The 25,754-nt window shown below is 45.1% G+C and overlaps 1 protein-coding gene across 2 annotated transcripts in view; it reads right to left on the reverse strand.

Moving 5' to 3' along the window:
- Nucleotides 1–25,754, reverse strand: part of IL11RA (interleukin 11 receptor subunit alpha) — a 357,237-nt gene that overhangs the window by 204,107 nt on the left and 127,376 nt on the right. Inside the window, exon 1 of one of the 2 annotated variants that reach the window (XM_069213923.1) lies at nucleotides 2,823–3,236. The exons of the other annotated variant lie outside the window; for it this stretch is intronic. Within the exon in view, the coding sequence (XP_069070024.1) occupies nucleotides 2,823–2,828 (6 nt within the window). The 5' untranslated portion in view covers nucleotides 2,829–3,236. Of the gene's footprint in view, nucleotides 1–2,822; nucleotides 3,237–25,754 lie in introns of those variants that run through there. 2 annotated transcript variants of the gene reach the window in all.

Here is a 25,754-nt window from a genome sequence, read left to right on the forward strand (position 1 = left end):
TTTGGAGTCGACAACTCCTTCAAATCTCTCCATTGCACCTCACTGACCCGGGGAGCCAGAACTGCATGGCACCCCAGCCCCCCCCCCACCCACATCCACCACAAATACTTATGAGCAAACTGGGCTCCTGATTTAGATCTCAGTGGATGGAACACTCCATCACAAACATGATGGCTTACCATTTGCCGTGTTACGATGTCCATAGGATATAATGGGATCGTAATACGGCAGTCGGGATATCTTTCAATTTTGTGACTGAATATTTCCCTCTCCCAAGACCTAAATCAGGCCTGGAGTGTTTTACCTGGACTGCCCTCACCATCTCCATCACTTACCTGTGCTACAGGTATCAAAAAGCCCAACAGTTTTGAAAAGGCAGCCTCTGTGGCTTGAAACTTTATGGATTGCATATCTTAGCAAACAGTCCAACATAACAAGTGAAAACTGTATTTTTGAATCCTAGATGGGCGACAAGCCCAAAAACCCGAGGTTACCCCATTTAGGATTCACTCAGTACATTTTTTTTAAATCACCGCAACACACACCTGCAGGCATACATCTCTGAGAAAAATACTTGAGGATGCTCACTCATTTCTGAGGGTGTTATGGTCAGGCATGTCTGAGGACATCTTAAAGTCAGGCATTTGAAAGATCATGTTATGGTCATCCCAGTTTGCATATGTTAAAGTCGTGCATACATCTGAGAAGTTCCAGACAAAAAAAGACAACCAGTCATCATGATCTTGGGGCAATCTAAGGGGCATGTGATCTACAAACCAAATCTCGTTAAATACATAAAAAATAAACTAACATGCAGTGCATAAAACTGATGCAGCACTGAGTGGGGCCTCTAGGCTGTGGAATACTGCTCTCATGGGACGTACTGGGCGCTTCCAGGGTGGCCAAAAAGGGGGCACTCAAGTGCAGGGTTCTCCAACCTGATCTCACTCACTATTTAACTCAGAAAGAGAAGATTTCGATTTCATACCCACCTGCATTCCACCTGCAGGATTCTGAATTCGTGACGTGTTAGTGGTCGAGAGCCCATCGTGAGATGCATGAAATAAGATTACACACTGTCGCACAACGATATGCCCGAACTTTGTTCTGTTTCTAACAAGCCTTCACTTTGATGAGACAAGATTTCAGAGTGAGTTGCCCAGGGTCACACAACTGAGGCAGTTCCTCAGAAGACAACCTCGCCAATAGAGCGCACCTCTGCAGCAAACCACTGACCGACTGAGTTATCTTGCCTACAATGACGTCGACGAGATGCACACATAAAGTTGTGCTTTTCTAAGATTCAGACACAACACAGGACTTGTTGCAGTGATAAACAGAGAGCTTTGCCGACAACATGTTCTTGTATAACAGGCAGAGTGCGGTGTTGTGAATTTGGTTGAGATTGGATTACACACAACGGAGGGATGTATGTACGTGTGATTGGACCAGTCAAAAATACAAAGGCTTCTAAATGACAGACATATCTACATGAAACATCAAATAAGTACCATGAGTTGGGTAACAAAGAAACATATGTTTCTTAGCGCCAAGATGCCACAGAGGTGAGCGTGCTCTTCGCAATCATACATGTTATGTTGACATTTACAGTCAAGGACAAATTAGGCCATCTGCCAAGAATTCAAAAAAGAAGATTGCGGTTGAGCCACGCCAGGCAGGAGTAAACCCCGCACCTCCCAGCCCCGCCGCGTGCCTACCCCTCAAGCACGCCCCTCTGTGCAGTGAGTAGATGTGCAATGCACACAGACTGCCGCAGGCCGGGATGTTACGATTATAAAGAGACCTCGGGGGTGAGTGCAGATTTACGTGGCGTGCAAGCGTTCTCATTCACTAGACAGCAGTATGAGCCCCACTCTGTGATCTGCAAGCCCCCCCCCCCCACACACACAAACACACACAAGATCCTCTTTCCAATCAAAGGAACCTTCTAACAGGCTCTGTGGAGTCTGCGAGTGACTCAGACACGCATCACGGGCTGCGAGAGACAGAAAGCAGGAGTGAGATCTGAAGGGGCAGAGGAACGGGAGAGGGGTGACAGGGCAGCGTGTGACAGATGAGGGGCCGGGGAAAGGTAGATGGAACAGGAGAGAGAGCGAGAGAGAGACTTGGGTAGGAAAAAAGAAAGGCAGAAAAATACGAAGGACGGTGCGTGACAGAAGAAAGTGGTGGATTAAGAAGGGAATGAAAAAAAGAAAAACGGAAAAAGACGAAATTGAAAACGAAACTAGAAAGAACATAAGGGGGGCAAGAAAAGGAAGTAAAGAAAAAATAAAGAACGAAGAATGTGAAGAAATTAAAAAAAGAAGGGAGAACTAACAGCGATACGAAGGTAGGGGAAGGGAGAAAAGAAAAAAGAACGGACGAATAAAAAGTGATTAAAGTGAAAGGAAAAGTGAAGAAAATGGTAAAATACATTTTTAAAACATGAGGGGATTTAAGTAAGCGGAAGCGAACCTGAACATGTGAACGAAATATGGAGAGTAAGTTACAGAATGCATTTAAGTTACATAAAGTGCGTAAAATGAAGAAAGAGGAGGAAAAAGGAGAGAGAGAGAAGACAGTAGAAAATGTACTGAAATAATGGGAAATGGGTGAAGCGGCAAAAAATAAACTTAGAAACAATCATAGTGCATAGAAACGTAGAAAGCGAGAATTGGCGCTAGAACTGAGTGCAGGAATGAATGGGGCGAGGGGGATTTAATGGTCCTTTCCTCCCTCCAGCAGCCCAGGGCTCTGTCCCCACGTTCCATGCACTTTTCACCACACTCAAGGAAAGTTCCAGGGGTACACCTCCCTCTTACCTTCATATCCTGCGGCCCCGGGCGCTGCCCCCCATCGTAGCCCGACCTTCCGGAGGGCACAGAAAGGGTGTCCCAGCAGGGCACCAGGCAGCCCTGCCAGCAGCACCAGCCTGCAGCTCAGAGACTCCCAAACTCCCGAGCCGGGGTGGGGGGGAAGAAAGGAGCCTTGTGCGGGAGAGCCAGCACCGCCCCTTCCTGTTGGCTGGCCCCTCGGCAGCGCTCACCGCAGCGCCCCGCTATCCGAGACCCCAGACCGGGGACCCCGCACCGGGCACGGCCAGATGCGCACCCGTGGAACGTCACGCAGAAATCAGTGCCTCCGGCACGCGGCGGGCGTGACACCCGGCGGGACTACAGCGGCAGCGCAGAGCGGCATTCCGAGCCCCGGCGTCTCCGGGCGACCTGCTGCAACTCGACTGGGAAAGGGGCCCGGGTGTGAGGTGACTCACCAGGCAGGCATCAGTAATGCCGCCCCCCGGCCCCCAGCGGCCAGAAGAGCTGCCAGTTAACCCCCGAGGCACAGTCCCGAAATCCTGCCGCTCGCCTCTGTTCGCTTTCTGCGGAAAGCACCACTGTGCCAGGAGTAGCCCTTATTCTGGAGGGCTTCGGAATTAGTTTTTAGAAAGCATACGATACTCTTTCTCCATTCTTTCAGTCGAAAACCTTTCCATGGGAAATTCACTTTCAGCCAGTCGTTCAATGCCAAAGCTCCCACACTGCAGCCCTTTAAAGTTTAGGCGCTATGAGGTAGATTCCACCTTCTAAAACTCTTGTCTGAGGCTATTTCTCTGCCTCACGCCTTTAATCCCTTCAAGCAACACCACCAAACCTACTATAAACTATGGCCTCACCTCAGAACCTCAGTGTCAATCAGTGCAAACATAATTGTAAACAACATGACAAAAACAAGGCACTCTCTTACCGCATTCAATGAGCAACAAATACCAGCCCAGGGCCCACAACAGTGTGCCAGCATCAGTGGTCCATCGTGCCACACAAAAACTTGACATGCCACCTGTGTGCTCACCTTACATCAAAATACAATGGCAGCTCCTCAACCACCTGATGCCACTCTCATGGCACACACAACACACTCTGCTAAAGTCCACGCTTTCCTCGCCACAGATCTTCCTCTACCGGGAGGAGCCAGTCTGCAAGCTGGCACCTCTCAATAATGCATGCGAAACCAACATGAGCGCGGGAGAGCTGGACCCATGCCAGGTTTTCAGGATAACCCTTGGCTGTGGAAATGAGTTCTAGCTACATTGCTTCTAAACTTATTATATGTGAAATCCTAAAAATCGCCCTCGTGGTCCCTTGTTGGGCACACCTGTAAAAGGGGAAAGACTTTGATAAGGAAATAGGCGAGTTGGTAATATGCTCAACCAGTGCTTAATTTGTGCCGGTGCTCGGCACTGGCACTTATTCATAAACAACCGTACATATGTAAGAGAAATCACCACATGGTAGGGCTGGGTGTGGATTTTTAAGCAACCTTCATCAGTGAAGCATTAAATCTATTTAACGTGCTAAAAATGATAAAACTAACGTAAACCTGCATTTTATAGTCACGTGGCTTATACCAGCTGTAGTGGACCTGTAAGTAATTCCTTGGTCTCTGGCACTGAATTTGTTACAAATTAAGCACTGTGCTCAACAACCATTCATCAAGTGTCCGTCAATCCACATTCCTGACGTTTGACCCAGTGGCCGCCATTTTGTACCTGGGCAAAGGAGTTTCCAGTTCTGCAAACACCCGATATCATGGCCGCCCCCTGCCTTTAACAACTCACCTGTCTTCACTGACCTCTGTTTACCTGCTGCAGAGAGATGTCCTACTGAACCATTACCTGCACACCCTGTCTTCTTACCCCGTCATCATGTCTCCCTGTCCCTCCCTCCCCCCACACACACACACAGACACACACATCCATCACCCTCCTGGTAGGTTTTCATCTCTGCCAATCTGTTGTACCATTTTCATCTGATCCCACATACAATATTTGTAGTAAAAACTATCACAAGAGGAAAACAAAACATTGATATAAATGCTGGCCGTGAAAAAAACGACTCTAGAAGTGCTGACAATATTGTCATCTCCGGGGTATATTTGCATCCCCTGGCCACCACGACACTATGGTGCCTCGAGTCACACACAGCACTAGGTAAACTCAATGAAATAAAACTGCACCATGACAAATTCATGAACTTTTTGGCTATCGGTTGATCCATTGTTCGATATTATCCCTGTGTAAGATTAGCAAAATCTAAAATACATTTCAGTTGTAAGTTTTTAAAATCCTAACCACAACACCATTTCAGGAGACGTTTTTTAATAAACTGGAATGTTTAGAACAAACATTCTTTTTTTCTTCTCAGTAAATAAGCCTAACTTCATTTCTTGCGTTTTGCTCAGGAATAACTGTTAAGTGTTACCCAACATTTACATCTGCAGCTCAGTGATGTTAATTCTATCGACCACTGAAAGATAAAAGGCGGAGTCAGCCTACCCAGGACTGAAACAATTAACATGGAACCCTCAACAGAAAGCACCTTTACTGATAAAGTTATCTCACCATCATTTTGCACTGCTGTTTGTGTTATCCCTGGTGCATATCACAACAAACGGGCGCTGGTGAAACATGTGCTAATGGTTAACGCATTAGTGCAGAAGGCACCCCATTCCCCAGTGAAATGCAAGTTTACAAAGCATATTTGTCAGACTGCAGCCACTGTCAGGACCTTGTGTTAGAGGGCAAGGGCCGACACGATTAAACTTTAGACATTTAAAAGAGCCAGTTTAGGCTGTTGTGTTTACTAACATGCCCCTGTAGATTCCAGTGCAGGAAGTGATCAAAAAAGAGTTCACAGCTCCTCATCCGGGTGTCTGACAGGGAACTCCTGCCCAGAGAGCACCATTAGACACGATTTAAAGCAAACCTCGGGGCTGGATTCCATAAATATGCCCTGGTGCAATCCAATCTTGCACAAAAAAATGCACCAATCGAGCAGGACAACAGCGAAATTTACATTAGCTAACTAGTGTAAAAAGAATGGGCTCAGCTCAGCAAGATTTTGTGTGACGGACTTGTTTCGTGCTCCCGAATTGAACAAGATAGAAGCCGCGAGTACCACTGGCCTACTCCTGGAACTCACGCGGAAGCCAGGAGTACCACAAGAGCAGGGTATGCCTACTCACATATCAGTCTTTGTGAATCAGCCCTAAGGTTTGCACCACCCGAGCATTGTCCAGCTATCATGTTTGCACTACGCCTTTGGTGCATGTAGACATTTGCACCTCTTGGTCAGTGCAAATTCGAGTGCAAAACTGTGCCGCAGCTGTGCACGTTAATGCAGCCGTAGGTAAATGAGTGAGTATGGGGTGTCCATGTTCGGCACCCCCACTCTTTCAGCCGCCTGCTATGAGGGAGGCATGGATGAATCTTTTGAGGACCTCTCCTCTTTTGAGGAACGCTACGTAAATCCATGAAGCAGACATTACTGCTGTAGATGTGCCCGGTGGGTTCACTGGTCTGGGTGCGGGGGGGGGGGGGGGGGGGGAGGGGGCTGCGGTGGTGCTGCGAGGAAAGCTATTGCCTCCATTTCGAGATCTTGCCTGGACCTTAAGCCAGGCTCAACCCTGATGTAAAACATGGACGTTTGATTCTATTCGGTCCTGTTTAATCCTGCATTATGCAGGACTCAACTAGCTGCTTCTTGGCGCTGTAGATAAGTGAAACAGAGGCTCGGAGCCTTCTCAAACTTTAGATAGGCCGGTTATTTGCAAAGCTTTACCGAAATCCCTTTACATGGCCAACAATAATTTATAACTTAAAGTACTTCTAACAAGGAGCAGCTTAAGGCCACGTGAAGACATTGTGTAAGGTGACAATAGTTAATACAATTTCATTAAAAACTGTTTGGAATAATAATGAGATCTCAGGTTAAAAATATCCCAGCACAGTGTCTGTTCTACAGGAGTAAATGATAATTTACACCAAGTGCATGACCAAGTTCACAAACTGGGCTCAGACTTTGAATTGGACTTGAGGAAGTAACACTTGGAAGGAATATAGGTGCTACAGGATTCACAAGAAAGAGACACAATGCACCAGTAGTGGCAAATGTGAAAAAGGTGTAGTGCTCAACATAAGGATTAAAACAATCCAGCTGCACATTGGTCTTTTTCAAGCGCCACAAAGTAAAGTCAGTGCGTGTATTCCAAACAGTCTGACCAATGGTCAATACACCCACGAGGGTGGAAGAGTGGTATTTCAACGTTTCAGTCCACTGCAACAATATATACCAGGGTCTTCATCAGGAGACAATAGTCTTATAACACTTTTAAAATGACCAACAAAATAAAGTCACAGAACAGAAAGTGTTGAAAAGGGTCACGGTGCTAGGAAAATAAACATTTTTTTGCACACGGTTGTCCAATTGGTAGGTAAAATAGCGCAGGGGTTATTTATCAGCTCTGTTTGTGCAGCTAAAACCTTGTGTTAGGATTCATCTGCAAGGTCTCCATCACTGCTGCCAGCTCAAAGTAAGACACCCTTTTTTCCAATTTGTTTTTTCAATAAGAGTCAGAAGGAGCCATTGTCTCCTTTCACATAGGACCTGCTGGGGTTCTGGGGAATACTGGGAAGGGCCCTCTATTGTTTCTGACATATTAATAAAGTCAGGCTTCTGGAAGAGGGATAGGTCTCCTGGGATGACTCCTACTTTGTACCAAATGGACCCATAGTTGACACCAAAGTCAACGGAGGACATTTTGGCGGATTAAACCTTCACGAACAGTACCTTAAATATTGGGCATCTATATAGCACGCGTTTCACAGGCAAGGATCTTAGCTTTGATGCCTCTTTGGATGGCACGCTAACACTGTCGGGCAGGTGAGTTGACAACTAGCCCTTGGGATCACGTGAACTGTGTGCTGTGTGATTGTTTTGCTGCTGGTGTAGGTGCATTGCATGTTGCAGTATATATACTCCTGGGATTTTCATCTCAGGTGTTGTGGTGGGCTTGGTACGGTGTTAGTATTGGGTGGGTGCCTGCAGTGGTTCTCTAAAGAAGTTGTTTATGCATTTCAGAAGGCGAATGCTATTACACTGCAGGCTTTCAATTACAGTTCGACTTTTATTAAACATGCACCTATGCAGCATAGGATGGCATGTGCCTCATAAGCCTTAACTGGCGAGAAAGGTTAAACACTGAGCTGCAAAGATGGCTCCCTGAGTTAACACTCACGGCTGACGTCTGCAGTGATCTGAAAGGCACACGTTTGAATCCTGGTGAGGCTGACTTGGCGTCCACCACAGGGTAATATTAACACGTATTATTTACAGCGCTTAAAAATAGCAGAAGTTCAGCATGAAGCACTAATATATATTTGTAATTACTATGGCTGCTGAGGGTAGGCATTTTGCCCTGCACAACTGCGTGGAAAGCCTGTGCCTGGAAGCCTGTGCGCTTCCCTGCAGCCACCTCTTTAATAACCACTGCCGGCAAGCACTGTTAGTAAAATGCAAGCGTTTCCTCCCAGGAGCCAAAACAAGAGGGAATGACCCCGTGGGTTTTGTTAGAGGAGGGGCCTTAATAAAAAAAAGTCGGATTTTGGCTTGTTTTGCTCTCAATCGGAAGAGATGGCTGCACTGATGGCAATGCACAGGGGGAAGAAAAGGAAGGAACCGGAAGAGATTATAGGGGTCACTGCATTAAACACATGAAAAGGACTGTCACGTAAAACAACGAAAGGGGAAACTGAATGAAACGCGGTGTAATAAGGCAGTAGTTGAATGTGCGCCAGGCAGAGCGTGTTTTTGTTTGATCAGAAGCAGGTAAAGGGACAGTCTACAGATAATGTGGTTTTGTGCCAGCTAGAGTGTAAACATCACCTTCGCTGGAAGACCTCTGTTGATACTGGTTGATGCAGGAGATGACCACCGCGAGGCCCACAGCGCGTGCCGAGGCACGAGCTGCAGAGGATGCGTTCTATGGAGGCCATATTAAGTCATTGACATAAAGGAAACACTACTGCCACTCCAAACAAGCCAGGCTTCGGTAGGCCGCACTCAGGGGCAGTGGTTTCTACAGCAGGTTGATTTGACGTGGCAGTAGGCCACGCACAATTCTTCTCTTGTAGAGAGATGGAGGGAGGACGACATTAAAGGCTTTATAATTTAATTTATTACCGAAAGACAAAAATAAGACGTGTTGTTGAGGTCTTAAATTATATAATTGAAGTCCACAAAAAACAAGGTATAATGATATGTCGTTTTGTTGATTAAAAACGTTGTTCGAACAATCTTAAGATTCTGGGTTGTTTGTTTAACGAACAAACTATGTAATTTTAGACCAAATGATGATCAAACACCCTTAAAGTTCCAGACTGTTTGTTTTGTCAGACAATCCTTATAGGATACAGGCCAAACAGTCTTTATAGTTCCAGGCCCAAAGCCAAACAATTTTTATAGTATCAGGCCGACACGTGTTTCGCAACAATGGTCACTTCGTCAGGGCCTAGAAGTGATTACTAAAATAGGTAAGCATAATCATAGAGATTAAACAACAAAGGGTAATCAATACGGAGTAAGAAATCAAAGTGTGAAAAGAAGCAGGTAGAGAAAGAAAAAACAAAGGAAACAATCAAAAGAAATGTAATAGGGTTACACCAATCAAAAAACTACTGTGCTATCAAAATGTAAGTGATAAAAATAGAAAATTATTGAAAAGCATGATGCAATCCAACTTCGATAAAGGAAAGAATCTCACAGAACCCACGGGTTCTGTTAGATAAAAATGATAAACAACATTTAAAGAGAAAAATACATTATGATTTTTGAGAGCTTGTTGTCACTTCATTAGAATGTAAAACGGCGCAACAAGAACTCCTGAAGAATAGCGGTGGGAGGTGAACTCCGCTCATGGAGTTTGCAGAGTTTTTCCCACTCCGCATAGAGCGCGGAGTTAAAAAAAACTCTGCATAGTGGAGTGGAGTTTTTTCCTGGCTCGTCAACGGTGAGTTGGCAAGCGTGAGCAGGGAAAATCTTACTCAAAACCACCTCCCGGCGAGATTTCTCAACGCGAGCGGTTGCAGTATGTTTGCGACCGCTCGTGTTGGAAACCTTTTGTTCGCATTGAGGCAGCTGACGCTCATGTAGAAAATCAACTCAAGCGGCAGAAAAGAAGCAGCGCCCTCTTGTGCTGCGCAGGGAGCAGTTTGCGATGATTTTTCAGCGCGGGACAAACACCCGGTGCTAAAAATCAGAGCGAATGGCTCAATCTAACACACTCTGCCATTTGCAGAACTCCGCATAGCGCGGCAGAGCTTTTTGGGCACTTTGCAGAGCTCCGCATAGCGCAACTCAGTGAACCCCGCGAACTCCGCCCAGGCCTACTGAAGAAGCCCTGCCCTTGTATGTTCATTGGATACATTCTGGTGGTTGCTCCCAGTGGACCGGCTTTGTGTCTACCCGGGTCTCGGGATGTCCTGGATGTAACTGGGCAGCAGGAACTCTTGTCCAAGTCCAGCTTGCAGTGCAGATACAGTTTGCTCTGCTGGACATGTCTCATAGGAGCTGAGTGATAAAAACTCATGTTCTCTAGCGTTTGCTGATAAGGCTGTGTTGCTTTTAGCTTGAGCTAAAACCCAGGGCTTCAGGGACTTTTAGAAAGAGATTCTTTATGTGGTTCATGAAATCGATTTAAGCTCCAGGGCCTGGACCCTCCTTTTCTAGTTCTGTGATAGAGTTTTGCATTCTGACCAGACTTCGGTAGGGCTTGGGTTGCAGTTCAATAACTGTCCCCTATCCCTGATAATTAAAGTCAACGAAAGCCCCCAGGTGGATTGACCTAGATGCTAAACGCCACCGTCTCCTTTTGCCACAAGAGGTTTCCTACGTTTGAGCAACTCCCCTAAACTAAGGGCTCCACACACTGCAATCTTGTTCTCCCAGGCCCATCCCTAGTGACACCCAGAAAAACTGAGCCCCAAAACTGCACTCCCTCCCTATGCTGTTGAGTTAGTATCACGTTTCATCCCATATCCTGGGTACTGGCTGATACCAGCAATGCTGTCTAGTTCAGTGAACAAGAGTTCCTTTAGCTTATTACTTTGTTAAATGAAAATGGTTGTAAATGGTGACTGGATTGCGATAACAATGTTCACAATCACCAGGCTGTGTCTTGATGTCCACGATAACGCGGTAAAGCAGAAGTTGGGCAGGCATGTCTGAAGAAAGATTCATGAACAAGTACATAGACGGTAGGATTCTCAGAAAGGAATTCAAAATCTAGGGAGTTGGACATTGCTTGGATTGTAAACTAGAATTAGTAGGGGCTCTTTAGGTCTTGGTGAGATCTGAGAACATTCTGAGGTATATCACATTAAAGTTAACCCATTAATCAACACATACTACCGGAAACCAAGATAGCCACCTGGACATGGACTCATTTAACACTATTATAACAGGCAACCATAATGATAGTGAATGTAATGTCATCTGTCATTGCTCCGTCCTTACCCGCACTGCACACGCTATTGACATGCACTCACTAGAGTGCCACTTGAACATACCAACACTGTTGCCATGGTCATGAGTTGGCGTAACTTAATGCTCCCAAACTCCCGGGACATGAATGTACTACTGGTGCATATAAATACATATATACCATAACATTCCCCAGTAACTGAACTTTCTCACTGCCTTGAAACCCTCTTTCTTTGGCAAAGAGCACGGGCTGCTGTTTAGGAGCGCAAATATTCACATGGCATCAACATGCCTAGAACTGATCATTCAGACTAATCACATGACTCAAGGCTGCATGTCAAATAAGCCACCCACTTACCTAAGCTTAATGCAATGGTGCACAACACTTGTAAAATGTAAGTTTACCATCCCACCATCACGAAACCTCAGAGAACAAAGCATGTGCCCATCACCCACATTAGCAAGATGTTGACCCTGAAACACTGCCTATGTGTAATCTTGACATGAGCACATGAATCTACAGCTATAACACTGGAAGGGGGGGACATGCAGATTTGGACAGGGAACTCAGGGGCCTGTATGTATTCCCCTTTCCGGGGGAAAATCGGGTACTCCCTGGTATTTCAAGGTGTGATACCTGCCAGTGTTGTTAAATTCGACCACATCACCAGTAGTGATCGCACGTTCATTTTGGCCACTAAATCTGTATTCGGATTTGCCAACGTGTTATCCATGCTCCATTGGCCATGTGTGGCTCGCTCTTCTCTTCATTATCTATCCTTTCTACCTACTTTTGTAGGGTCTCTTTCTGCCCCCCACCCCCAGTCCTTTTTACACCATGAGATGATCTACAGATGCTATCACAAGCATCTGTTATGGAGCTCTGGTCGCTTGGGTTTATGTGATATCTCAGTTTTGTCACATTTGACCATCTACCATTCTATGTTATTCAGCCACATCTCACTGAGGAAGTGTATGGTGAACCTTCTGTCATGACTTTGTTCTTTTGAAATGATAACATTTCTGAGAACAAAAAAAGGATTTCTCCTCAGTACTTTCAAAGATGTGTATTTATCACATGGAGAGATGAGGCTTCTTGAAAAATTGTTATAGATTCAGGAAATGGCCACAGAATGTTTCAGTTTTTGGGTGCTGGTCTGATCTTTTATCCTGGGTTTACAACCACCGTGGGGTATCACGAGGTGATTCACGTGGCATAGCAGCTTGCTCTCTTTCACTAGTGCATCACTAGTGCATGCCGCCTGCTTTGCATAACAGCAGCTGATGTAGCTGAAGTGGCCCATGAGTAGGAGAGCTCAGTGGGCTGCTACACATCTAAGTCCAAGTCCATTGTGTTTGTTGCACTTCATGCCACCTCTGGCAGAACTAAGCCACATGCATATCAACCTTAATTATACTCTAATGCAGTGGTCTTCAAACTTTTTAATGCCGTGCCCCCCCAGTTGAAAAATAAAAATCATTGGGCCCCCCCTCAGAATTTTTCACAATTATTTTAGAAAGATGGCAATGTTTAAATAGGTCTAAACCTATTTAAACATTGCAGTTAAGTACTGTTACCTTTTTAAAACTGCAATAACATGCTTCTGCTTAAAACAAAGATGTTATCTGTATAATATTTTTTTGGGCCAGAGTTTGGCGCCCCCCCTGGGATCACTTGAGGCCCCCCCAAGGGGGGCCCGCCCCCCAGTTTGAAGACCTCTGCTCTAATGTTATAAATCAAGTGCGAACAACCAGGCAATGTCCAATTCAGAACCCCAGTCAACAGCAGTAAGCGAGAACCCTACTGCCATTACAGCTGGAATACAAGGCACTCAGCCACTGGTACTTACTAGAGGATGCACCACAGTCCATCATGTTTGATGCCCTAAATGTGACGGGTATGCCTAGACATAGCTCGCATGCTCACTGTGCCATAGGACCAGGGACATCTTAATGATTTCTGGGCCATGGGCCAAACGTATTTGGGGACCCCTGATTGGAACAGGTTTGAATTTATGATCCAATTTCAGCTCTTTCATTCCCTGCAACATTTCTCTGCAAAATGTCTGTAATAGACTGACACACATTAAAAATATATCAAAAGAAACAGTATGTAAGACACTCTGTTTAGGATTATTCAGGATTATTAATGCAAGACTCTCTGCAGACAGAGCTGGCTATTAGGAGACCCCCTAAAACTAGGGTGACCATGAGTTCCGGATTTGCCAGGACAGTTGCGTTTTTTCACCAGCTGCCCTGACAGATTTTGGCAAATTTAGCTCATGTCCCAGTTTTTAAAGGGGTCAACTGAAAACAGTGAAAGGCACTTTTTTAGGTGTTTTAAAGCTGTGCTAGTTAGCACCTGTTATAAGTAAACAACTTAACGAACAGGTGTGAGGCTGGTTTAGTGCCTCTTCTGTGATCATATATTAATGAGAGCTGTCATTCTGTGGCCCTATGTTGATGTAAAATTATAGTCTTCTTCTATTTTTGCAAAATGGGGGCAGAAACCACTAAACACCAGGGCTACTTTTTTTTACATGGGGGGAGTGGCCCCTTGGGCAAGGTTCACTCATTAGATGGGGCACATTATATGAGGCCATTTCTGCTCCCCCTTTGGGGGGCAGATCGGCCTACCTTTATTAGGTCAATCTGCCCCCTTGGGAGCAGAAACCACTAGACACCAGGGATGTTTCTTTATTTATTTACATAAGGGGAGCGACCCCTTGAAGGCATATTATTTTAGGCCATTTCTGCCCCTATTTCTATTAGGCCTATCTGCCCCCAAGGGGGGCAGAAACCATAAAGGCACCAGGGATTGTTGTGTGAGTTTTGTTTGGGGGGGGCAGCCCTTTGGGCAAGGGTCGCTCCCCGAGGAGGAACATTACTGTTGGCTATTTCTGCCTCCCCACCCCACTTGGGGGCAGATCAGCCTATTTTTGTACGGCCCATCTGCCCCCAAGGGGGGCAGAAAGATCACTAGACACCAGGGAAGAATGTTTTTAAAAAAAGAGGTTGAGGGTATGGCCATACCCCCACCCCAAATAAATGGGGACAAAGTTGTTCTGCCCATCGGTGGGTAGATGGGGCAATTACCCCTGATCTACTCCCTGGGGGGGGGGAGAGAAAGCCTACTAGATGCCAGGTTATTAAAAAAAATAGAGGGTTGGGGGCTGCCAACCAGTATGGGCATGGTTATGCCCCCCACCCCAACTGAAGAGAGTAAATCTTTCAGCCTCCCCCCTGCAAACTAAAGGATCTTATCCTAACGGCAAGGAAGAGGACATTTGATTATTTTGGGTCCTGATTTTATATTTGGGCCAAGAGAGCTTGGGTAACTCCTAATATCGTCCCACTTGGAATGGTGAGCAGCTGCACTTTTTGGACTTCGGAACGCTGCCACCTAGAAAAATCTACTATATTTAGACACATCTGAAAACTAAACATCTGGGTGAGTCCAGGGTGGTGTGCTTCACATGCACCCTGCACCATTTTCTTACCCACAATGCCTTGCAAACCTCCAACTTTGCTTGAAATCACGCATTTTCCCTACATTTTTGTGATGGACCTTCCGGACTATGCAGGAATCCACAAAATTCCTACCACCCAGCATAGTCACATCTATACCGATAAAAATTCTGCCCCACTTGTCAGCCTAAAAACGTTTTTTTCCAAACTGCCCTTTTGGACCCGCTTTGGTTCCCCCTCAATTTCAACATGTTTTTGGCGCTTCCCTGTCACAGGCACTTGGCCCACCTACACAAAGTGAAGTATCATTTTTATTGGGAGACTGAGTGGAACATTGGGATGTAGGACATTTTTGCCTGTGCGGTGATCCCACACAGAAATGTGAAGAAAGTGTGATTTTTTAGCTAAGTATGAGGTTTACTGAGGATTTTGGGTAAGAAAACACTGGGGGATCCACGCAAGTCACACCTCTCTGGAATCCCTCAGGTGTCTAGTTTTCAGAAATGTCTGGGTTTGGTAAGTTTCCCTAAACATTTGCTGAGCCCAGGACCAAAAATGCAGGTATCCCTCCTTTCAAAAACAGGTACTTTTGTAATAGATAATTATGATGTGTCTGTATTGTGTTTTGGGACATTGCCTGTCGCGGGAACTAGACTTACCAACACAAATGAGGTACCATTTTTATCAGGAGATTTGTGGGAATGCTGGGTGGGAGGAAGTTTGTGGCTCCTCTTAGATTCCAGAACTTTGCTGCACTGAAATGTGAGGGAAAAGTGTTTTTTTTGTGGTTTTTTTTTAACACATTTTGAGGTTTGCAAATAATTCTGGGTGGCAGAACTTGGTGAGAGCCCCACAAGTCACCCCATTCTGAATTTCCGTGGGTGTCTAGTTTTAAAAAATGTTTAGCTTTGCTAGGTTTTTCTAGGTGCCGCCTGAGCTAGAGGTCAAAATCCACAGCTATGCACTTTGAAAAAACAGGCCAGTTTTCATTAGAAAAATGTAATGTGTCCATGTTGGGTTTTGGGACATTTCCTGAACCGGGCACAAGGCCTACCCACACAAGTGAGGTACCATTTTTATCAAGAGACTTGGGAGAACTCAGAATAGAAGAACAAGTGTTATTGCCCCTTGTCTTTCTCTACATTTTTTCCTTCCAAATGTAAGACAGTGTGTAAGAAAGACGTCTATTTGAGAAATGCCCTGTAATTCACATGCTAGTATGGGGACCCACAAATTCAGAGATGTGCAAATCACCACTACTTCTAAACACCTTATCTTATGCCCATTTGGAAAATACAAAGGTTTCCTTGATACCTATTTTTCACTCTTTATATTTTACCAAATGAATTGCTGTATACCCGTTATAAAATGAAAACCCACTGGAAGGTGCAGCTCATTTGTTGGGTACCTAGGGTTCTTGATGACTGTACAAGCCATATATAGCCCAGCAACCAGAAGAGTCCAGCAGACATAACGGTATATTGCTTTAAAAAGTCTGCCATAGCTGGAAAACAAGGACAGAAATGGCTGTATTTTTCAACACAATTTCAATTTTTTTTTATTTCAGCAGTTATTTTCTGAAGGAAACCTTGAAGGATCTACACACATGACACCTTGCTGAATTCAGAATTTTGTCTACTTTTCAGAACTGTTTAGCTTTCTAGGATCCAGCCCTGGTTTCACACCCATTTCTGTCACTAACCGGAAGGAGGCTAAATCACAAAAAATAGTAAAAATGGGGCATGTCGCGGTCAAATGCCAAAATTGTGCTGAAAAATGTGGTTTTCTGATTCAAGTCTGCCTGTTCCTGAAATCTGGAAAGATGGTGATTTTAGCACCGCAAATCCTTTATTGATGCCATTTTCAGGGAAAAACCACAAGCTTTCTTCTGCAGTCCTTTTTCCCATTTTTTCCCCAAAACGTAATTTTAGCTGTATTTCGGCTACTTTCTTGGTCTCCTCCAGGGGAACTCACAAACTCTGGGTTCCTTTAGAATCCCTAGGTTGTTGGAAATAAAGGACGCAAATTTGGTGTGGATAGCTTATGTGGACAAAAAGATATGAGGACCTAAGCGCAAACTACCCCAAATAGTAAAAAAAAAGGCTTGGTACGTGAGGGGCAAAAGGCCTGCCAGTGAAGGGGTTACGGGGAGGACCCATGTGGGATGACAGGGACAGAGGGGGAGTGATGTGCAGGATGCCAAACACGCATTCGCATTCGCACTGAGCTGTCTCAAACCCGACACTGTGTTGCAGGGTTGAAGAGAGCAGGCACAGGTTCCCACTTTGCAGGTGATCGCAAAGCCAGGGCGCTCAGGCCAATCCTAACCCTGCTGTCATGTTGCTAGCAGCGTTAGGATTGGCCACAGGGCAGGCTGGGAGCCTGTGCCTGCAGTGAGTGGAGGCCGAAGAGTGGCACGGCAGCGATGCTGCAGGTCACTTACGTTTAAAAATATATATATATATTTGTAATGTTGTTGTCTTTGTTTTGTGACCTCTGCCCCGACAGGAGCTGCCCCTGAAAACCGATGATGCGAGCTCAAGCAATTGCCAGTGGCTGAGACTAATGAACCATTCCATCAATGCTTTAAATGGGTAGGTACTCTCCGGTACTGAGTACCTGCACGTCTGTAATTTGAAAGGGAGAGTACCTGCACATCACAGGAGCAAACAGGTACTTTAAATAGTGAGTATCTGCACTTCTGTATTTCCATTTAAAGCACTGCAGTCCATCCAATACCTTGGTGTTGATGAGGCCCTAGCTCCGGCTGGTATGCCCAGACTTAGGTGTTGTTCTCACTGCGCCCAGAGACACAAGCTGCACCCACTGGAGTGGCTCAAATTGTTTGTCTTTTTCACGCACTCCCGGAGCATGTGCTTCACACCAGAGGGGTCCTATAACGCACAGCTCCCCAATGCACGAGACTTCGCCTGCCTTGGTCCATGTGTTTTCGAGTCACTGGCCCTGAAGCAGAGGGTTGAAGGAATTTATGACCTTCGAAGGAACAAAGGTCCAGATGGCGCTACAGTTCGGCACAGTCTCTCCCCCCAGGCCGCAAGGTCAAGGGCGCCCCACACTGACAGAAGGAGCGACCTCCGGCCATGACCCCTGCTTAAGAGAGACGTCATGACAGCCCACTTACAGTGCGCGGGGGATGCATCGAAATAGAAAGAGGACTCCAGCCCCGGAGAGAAAAATATAAGGCTCCAGCGCACGATGGGCCAAGTAACCGAGGAACATCACCTGGGATGTGTTGATTACGGCACCCGATGCTGCAGTTGTTTTACTTAGCTCATATTTCCAGTGGCTTCGTGACTCTAAGATAACTGGCATAAATATATAGATACATTTAGCTGCATAACTTCCTTACACTTAATAAATAAAACAGTGGCCGCCTCCTACCATTTCCAGGCTAAATCTAGGGATTTTAATACCACATTGGACGCTGGCTGTGTGACCACCTCCCTCCAGTTCATTACGCAATGTTTTCAATCCTGGATTTTCGTTTGACATCCTAATGCATCCTGGGTGTTGTAGTCTTGTTTTTTTCTCCATTAAACTACTTATAGTAACCTGAAAACAACGATTCGTGAATGAAAAGTTCAGAACTGTAGAGAGTGCCCGTGAGGGGGTCACCCTAGTTGCAAGCTGCTTATCAAAACGTTAATAGTCAGTTTCTAAATAAAAAAAAAGGCCCGTCCCACAGACAATCCAATGTGTCATGTATGATCCAAATGGATTCTTTTCTTGATGGACAGCCCATGCAAGAAAAACAGAGGTGCCAGGTGTGGTTTCTACGATTTAGTGCCAAAAGCATACAAGCAGCCACAGTTTGTTGTATTCACTGGACGGTCAACTATTTGGGAGTGCCAATGTGTACACTCCTGGCATAGTCATATTCAGTGGAGAACAGTGCCAGTGTGGCACATTTTGTGGAAAAATAAAGCGTGGTTTGGCCCGATGCATAAGTTTAGATTGTAAAAACAGTTTTCTACCATCTGAGCACAAGCCAGCTCAGAAGGAGACAGGACATAGACAGCAGCTTGTCGAGGGCACCAATCATGAAACCATTGAATAGCGATGTAGCCACCTGGTAGGCCAAAAAGAAAGGGATCCCCAAAAAATGTGCCTCTTAAAATGGTCATGGTGACATTGAAGGAAGCGAGGGGGTGCACTTGGATAAGAAGTCCTGGTGAATGAAACGCCCTTTTGGCTAAGGAGGAGGATCGCAAAACTTTAACAATAAAAAGATAATAAACAATATTTATTATTGTTTTATTTTTCTAGGGGCGGGCCATGGGCGATGACAGGCAGGGAGGAGGAGTGGTGGCAGTGTTGTCAGTGCGCATGTAGGTTTGGCTGACCGTCTCAGGATGACCAAACCCACATGCGCACTGAGCTTTCTCCAACTCTAGCTATGTTGCCGGCTTGGAGACAGCAGGCACAGGCTCCCAGTCTGTCTGGGAGTGCAAAGTGAGGGCGCTTAGGTCAGTTTTGACGCTGCTTTCATGCTGCCAGCAGCATGACAGTCATAAACACAAATGGTCAGCAGGTAGGGACAAATTAAACCATTATTTTAAGACCAGTGCTAAATCCTGATTTCATGGGTCAATTACTTTCCCTTATTTATTTAAATCATTCTAATGAAAGGTCAGCAGTGGCTCGTCGGTGAACACTCTATAACAAAAATATATACATAACATAGATATATACAAAACATAGATATATACAAAACATCACAGACATTTTATGAAACGAATCTCAGTATTGGCAATATGCCAAAGGAGGGTTATGCCCAACACCATTTCTTTACATTGTGGTCACTGTTACAAGATTGTAGTTGTAATCCACTAAAAATGCGATAATTGAAGGTTTTTAGCTGCACCCAGCTGTCGAATACCTATACATTTATTTTTAAAGGTATTATGTAGTGCATATTAAATTTCTTGTCTGAGTAAATTGACTCAAAAAGCCCTCAATCTCGCAAGAGATGTGTCAACGCGTTTCGGCCTCTTCAGTCAGGGCCTCATCAGGACTATCAGGGGGCAGTGACGCCTCTACAAAAATTAACAGAAAGGATAAAATCATACCGACCCTTACGGTACCAAAGCAACAAGTATACAAACGAGCTGTGCGTCAGTGTCACCCAAACCCATCTATGTCCCATCACTGTTACTTCTTATAAGTGAATTTAAATGAATTTAAATTTAACTGATCCCCACTTACAACACCGTGTAGCAAGGGTGATAGCCAAAACTCAAGGTAAAGCAATACACAAAGTAATACACAACATCAACCCAGCTATTGTGCTCTATATTATTGATGGGCATGCTTTATCATAGTGCACCACCCACAGGCAAGGGGCTGTTGGTCATACCTTTTTCTGTTAGGCTTAGTAATACTTGCAGATTGCTGCGTCTACTATCAAGACGCATGACAGCAGCTTTAGGACTGGCCGCAGGGCAATATGGGACCCTGCGCCTGGTGGAGCCAGAAGAGCGGTGATGTGAATGCGGCAGGGATTCAGGTAAGTTTATTTATTTATTTATTTTTGTTTGTTTTGTTCATCCCTGCCCGGTACTTTACCTCGCCGCCAGCCGCGACTGAGCATATCTTGTAATTGCTGCAGACCTCCCCTCTTAAGTTAACAATCACATAAAGGTGATACCCTGTGGGGTGTTCTGCCATGCAAGCACAATGGGACCAGGTTCTTGTGAACCCAGGACCAGACATGTGGATGGTCCACTAACCACACTGTTTTCCTTCCACCTTCTGACGCTGTAGTCTTACCTCTATGACTCCGGCTTTGACTCCAAATGCTCTGTGCCATAAGGCACAACTGTTAATATTAAGCGCTATATAAAACTGCAGACTAGATTGCAAACTATACATAGGATGCAGAACAACTACTGCCACATTCATTTAACTCACAAAAGATTTCACTGATGTTTTTGCCAGTTTTGTTCTTTCAGGTGGTCTCCTGCGCCTGCTCGAGGTGAACCCCTGAATCTTTGCATGCATCCTTTGGGGCGCTGGGTGTCCACAGCCGCACAAGTCCCTAACACAGCAGCCCATCTCCACTGCTGCAAACATTAGTAGCCCAGATGACTCCTAGCATTAAAGCTGTGTGCCTAAAAAGTGCCCACTACCCCGTGTGCCCACTTAAGTGAATGCCCACAGTTGTTCGGAACAGATCTGAGCCCTACTTTCATTAAAACCGAGGGTCCCGGACAGTGATCGCAATCCAGAAACACATTGTAAATAAAAGGAGGAACTCAGACATTAAACAAGGCAGTATCCAGAGGCACAACTAGACCGGAACTTCAGGAGGAGCTACGGGTCAACCAATGGAGGCGGAGCTAACACTTGGAACAATGGGCCGAAGCTATCCTTGGGGCCAATACAAGAAAATGGGGAAATAAGGTGTGCATTTTAAATATATTGATCAAATGTGATCCAGTTATAACAAACTTGTTTTAATCAGTTTGGCAATGTTTATCACAGGCTTCTCTAATGAGCAGCTCATGAGGTACTGGGAGCTCTCCAACCACCTGTAAGTAGCTCTTCTGTGCACAGCCCGTTTAATAAATTTAGAAATAGACTGCGTTTGATACAGACGTACTATCTCCACTGTGCACACCTGGCCCGATCAGGAATATACAAGGACTGTAATAAGAACTTTGGAAAGAACATTTGGAATTGGAGCAACATTTGTGGCTTCAGACGGACATTGAACATTATATGTATGTTTGATTTATTGGATTCTAGTGTTTCCTCCTAAAACAATATGTGTTGACAGGTGTTTATTTAAGTATTTGCCCCCTTTTTATGTAATTTTTATTAATGTATGAGTGAGGTGTAATTGAGTATGAATGAAGGTAGAGAGAGAGTTTTTCCATTTTTTTTAACTTTAGAGTGTATGCATATATATCAAGTTAATAGGGAGTTCTTTTTGAGAAACAATAAATTATTTATCATTCTTTGCATATAATTTGATGTTCTAACAATTGTTGTGCTCAACGTTGATTATATTTTTTACAGGATTCCTGTGGATTATTTGTCCTTTTAGCTGCTTTTCGCGACCTGGCCCGACCCACCAACTTCATGTGGGAATCCTACCCTCTCCTGCCTGTCTGCGTTGCAGACAAGCACCAGCAGACTTTTTTCACATGGTTTGATCCTGCCCTCAAATTCAAACTTGTTGGACAGCCGTAGTGTCAGAACAGACTGGTTTCTGGGATATGAAATAGAGCTCTCGCCCTTACTGCTTTTGTTGGGGGTGATGGAAGGCGCTGGTGACTCAAGGGCAGACAGATCCTTCCTGGGAGTTGCGCTTCTAGTGGCCAAGCACGATATTGCTGCCAAATGGAACAACCCTATCCCTCCGACCCTGTTGCATTGGCGAAGGGGAGGGGACTGGTGTGTCCAACAAGAAAAGCCTGTATGTGAGGATTGAGACGGTCCCAAAAACATGGTAAAGTGTGTGGAAAATTGTTGGGCCAACTGGGGTGGGGTGGATGTCCACTAGACTATGGGGCTCATTACAAGTGTGGCAGTCTAGAGACTGCCATATTCATGGTGGCGGTCTGGACCGCCGCCAATACGGCAGTTTGACAGCCACATTGCACCCAGACAGTCGGACCGCCAGGGAACCGCCAGCACCACCAGGATGTTGGATCCCGACAATCTGGAGGTGGCAGAGATCCTAATCCACCAGGGCAACGTTGCACGGAACGCTGCCCTAGGGATTACACCCTCATTCTCTGCCAGCCTTTTCATGGTGTTAACACCGCCATGAAAAGGCTGGTGGAGAACAGGTGCAGAGGGCCACAGGGGACCCTGCACTGCCCTTGCACTTGGCATGGGCAGTGCAGGGGTCCCCCTGCCCAGCACCATTGCAATGTTCACTATCTGCTTTGCTTTGCAGACAGTAAACATTGCGAGGGTGCTGGTGCACCCTGCTCGCTACAGCATTGCGTCCGGCTCGATTATGAGGCGGTGATAATGCTGTAGTCTGTTTCCCGCTAGGCCAGCAGGCAGAAACGTACATTTCCGCCCCCTGACCTAGTGGGAAACTCTTAATGAATCCGACAGGGAGGTCACCGTGTAGGCACGGCCTCCCTGTTGGGAGTTTGGCAGAAGGAGTTTTCCGTCCTCCAAACTCATAATGCCCGTCTATGTCTTGCACGACCTCTGTTGCCGTTTACACCTTATGTCACTGTGGCTATTTCATCATGATCTCTCTCCTGCTCTGAATATTGTTATAACTTGCATCAAGTGCAACATGCTTTGGCTTTGTTCTCAAAATTCAATAAAATTGGTTTATAAAAAATTAAAATTAGAAGTTTCTGCTTGGTGGAATTCATATGTGAATAGCACATTTGAAAAGTGTGTATTTGAAACAAAAAAATTTGAATTTCAGAATTCATAAGCTGATGTTTGGAGAAAAATGGTTGGATTTCCAAAATATATTTGAAGCTGATATCTGAGTGATTGGAGTGATTAAAAAATCAAACAGTGTTGAGACTATTATTAATAATTTTCACTTGGTGCTAGGGGCACTGCAGTTATGGCTACTATGTATAAACCATGTAAATGTATTCTGTATTGACAAAGCATTTTTGTCATAGCTGCAGGTACCATGCCTGATGCACGGAGGTAAACACTGCTCGTAATCCTGCATACGCTTGCCACTAATGCTATCGTGTCTGATGTGGCTACTACTACTACAGTTCTAATGTTAGTAGCTTGGGAGAATCGTCATTGAAGTTAAGACCCCTGCAGGACAGAGGTCTATTTTACGTAGCTCGCCGTAGCCCCGATTACAAGTTGCAATGTGCTGTGGTGTGCAAACTTTGCTTTAGTAGTTACCAGTAATGGGCGGTAACAGACCACCCATTTCATGCATTACAAGTTAAACCCCACAGAATTGGAAATTGCTATTAGGACCCAACTTTACCTGAATATAAAACTGTAAACTTTGCACTTGTATAGCGCACTACTCACCAGTTAGGGTCTCAAGGCGCTGTACACATAACGCTGTGGAACCCCTCCTGGCTTCTTCCCTGTGAGGTGCCCACTCCTGGACAGCCCCAGAGTGAAGCCAGGAATCCAAGCGCTGTGGAGATTAAGCAAGCTATTGCCCAGAGTTACAGAGTGGGACCCATTAGTTAGATTAGGAACTGGGGCAAGAATTATCTGGTTCACGGGAAGTGAGCCCAAGAGCCGCTGAGGTTGGAATTGAACCCTGGTCTCAGGCCAGATCTCTGCATCAGGGTCTGCCGCTCTAACCATTGTGCCCCACTTCGCCACACTTCTGGAGTGTATCCCCAGGTGGTAAAAGCTTGCAAGGTGTTGTGATAAAAGTGTGCAGGGGGCTGTTATAAGGCAGGAGTAGACAGCGGTGGTGGAGAAGGGTTACGGAAGGATTGGAGATTGGTGGCTGGCATGGAAACATCTTGTGCCTTGTCTGAGGTTTAGGATGGGGACATATAAATGATCTTGGCTACAATGCACCCTTTTCAAATAGTAAATACAGTTGCTGGATTTTCTGGTCAGTAAAATCGGATTTGATGTTCCTGCACCCAGTGTAGGAAGCTGGCACTTTCCTACACCCAGTAAACATGGATGCAGGTACACTGGACCTTTTATAATTGTGCGGAATGGTTATCCGCAGGAATTCCGATCTGCACAGTTTCCAATCAGGGCCAATGCCTTTTATGGGCACTTTGTAGGTGGACTGAGTAGGCAGAGAGAGTGCAACACCATGAGACATGAGGAGCAATGAAAAACGAAAAACGGTGACTCTACCAGCAAATGGATTTTTGATGAACTCAGTGGTTGAAGTGGGCAGGAACTATTGGGAACTTATATAATTTTTACTGTAAGTTTCCATATTTAGTTTTTTAAAGAAAAAGAAAAAAACCTGCAAAACGAATACCACCTTCAGGTGCCTCCGGCTAAAGTTAGAACAGTGGGAGTCTCCTGTTCTGTGGAGAACAAACAAACCTACTTGCCAGGCTGCCAGCTGCATGAAAGAAATGTAAACATGCAAAGTTGGGTAATCAGCAAACCTAAAGGTTGCTTGGGAGGCAGTATATATTTCAATGATGGAGTAATTCGAGGCTTCATGGTGACAAAGGTTTAATGTTTTTGAGATGTAATGTAAGGGTGCTATCAGCTGCATTCTCGAGTGGGTCCTTCTAAGGGAAACTTAATAAAAAAGATTTACACAAGGTACAGACTGATTGTGTATTACTAAAAATATGTATTTTTAACACATTTGATTTTTATCTTAAACATGTAGGGCAGATTTAAGTACGATTTGTGCTGGGTTAGTGTCACAAATCTGACGCAAACCAATGCAAACAATGATTTGGGATTTACTTTCCATTGCAAAACTTTGCGCTGGGAAGTAGGCCTGAAATATCACAAGTACGCAATGATGCTTTGCATCAAGGCAGCGTATCATGGGTGGTGCATGACTGTTCCAATGCACCCACACATGGTTTTTAACCCAAAATCATATATTAACATTTGTGGACCGTGCTTTGGGCAGAAAAATAACACATCTTTGAAGCTAGCTTTCACTGAGAGAAAAGTTTTTCTCCAAGTTTTTCCCACTTTGCATGTATGCTGCACTGTACAGCACATGTACAAAGTGGGAAAAGTATTAATCTATGTTAAGCATAGCATTTTGTACTGGATAGGTACCTTTCCTATGCAAAACGTATGCTTGCCAGAATACACACACCTTTCTACAAGGGCAAGTGTGTGTGTGTTGGCTCATGTTAGCGTAAAGGCTGAAAGCACAAGGAGAGAAGAAAACATCACAAAATGTTAATAGATAAGGCGCTATGTGCCATAATTTATTAGATGTTGTGCTGTTCTGCTTTCCCCTTTTCATGCAACAAAGTGCAACTTTGATTACTGCACTGAGCTGCGTAAACATTTAGTAAATCTGCCTCTTAA

The sequence above is a fragment of the Pleurodeles waltl genome, chromosome 1_1, assembly GCF_031143425.1.
Source record: "Pleurodeles waltl isolate 20211129_DDA chromosome 1_1, aPleWal1.hap1.20221129, whole genome shotgun sequence".
Taxonomy (NCBI): Eukaryota; Metazoa; Chordata; class Amphibia; order Caudata; family Salamandridae; genus Pleurodeles; species Pleurodeles waltl.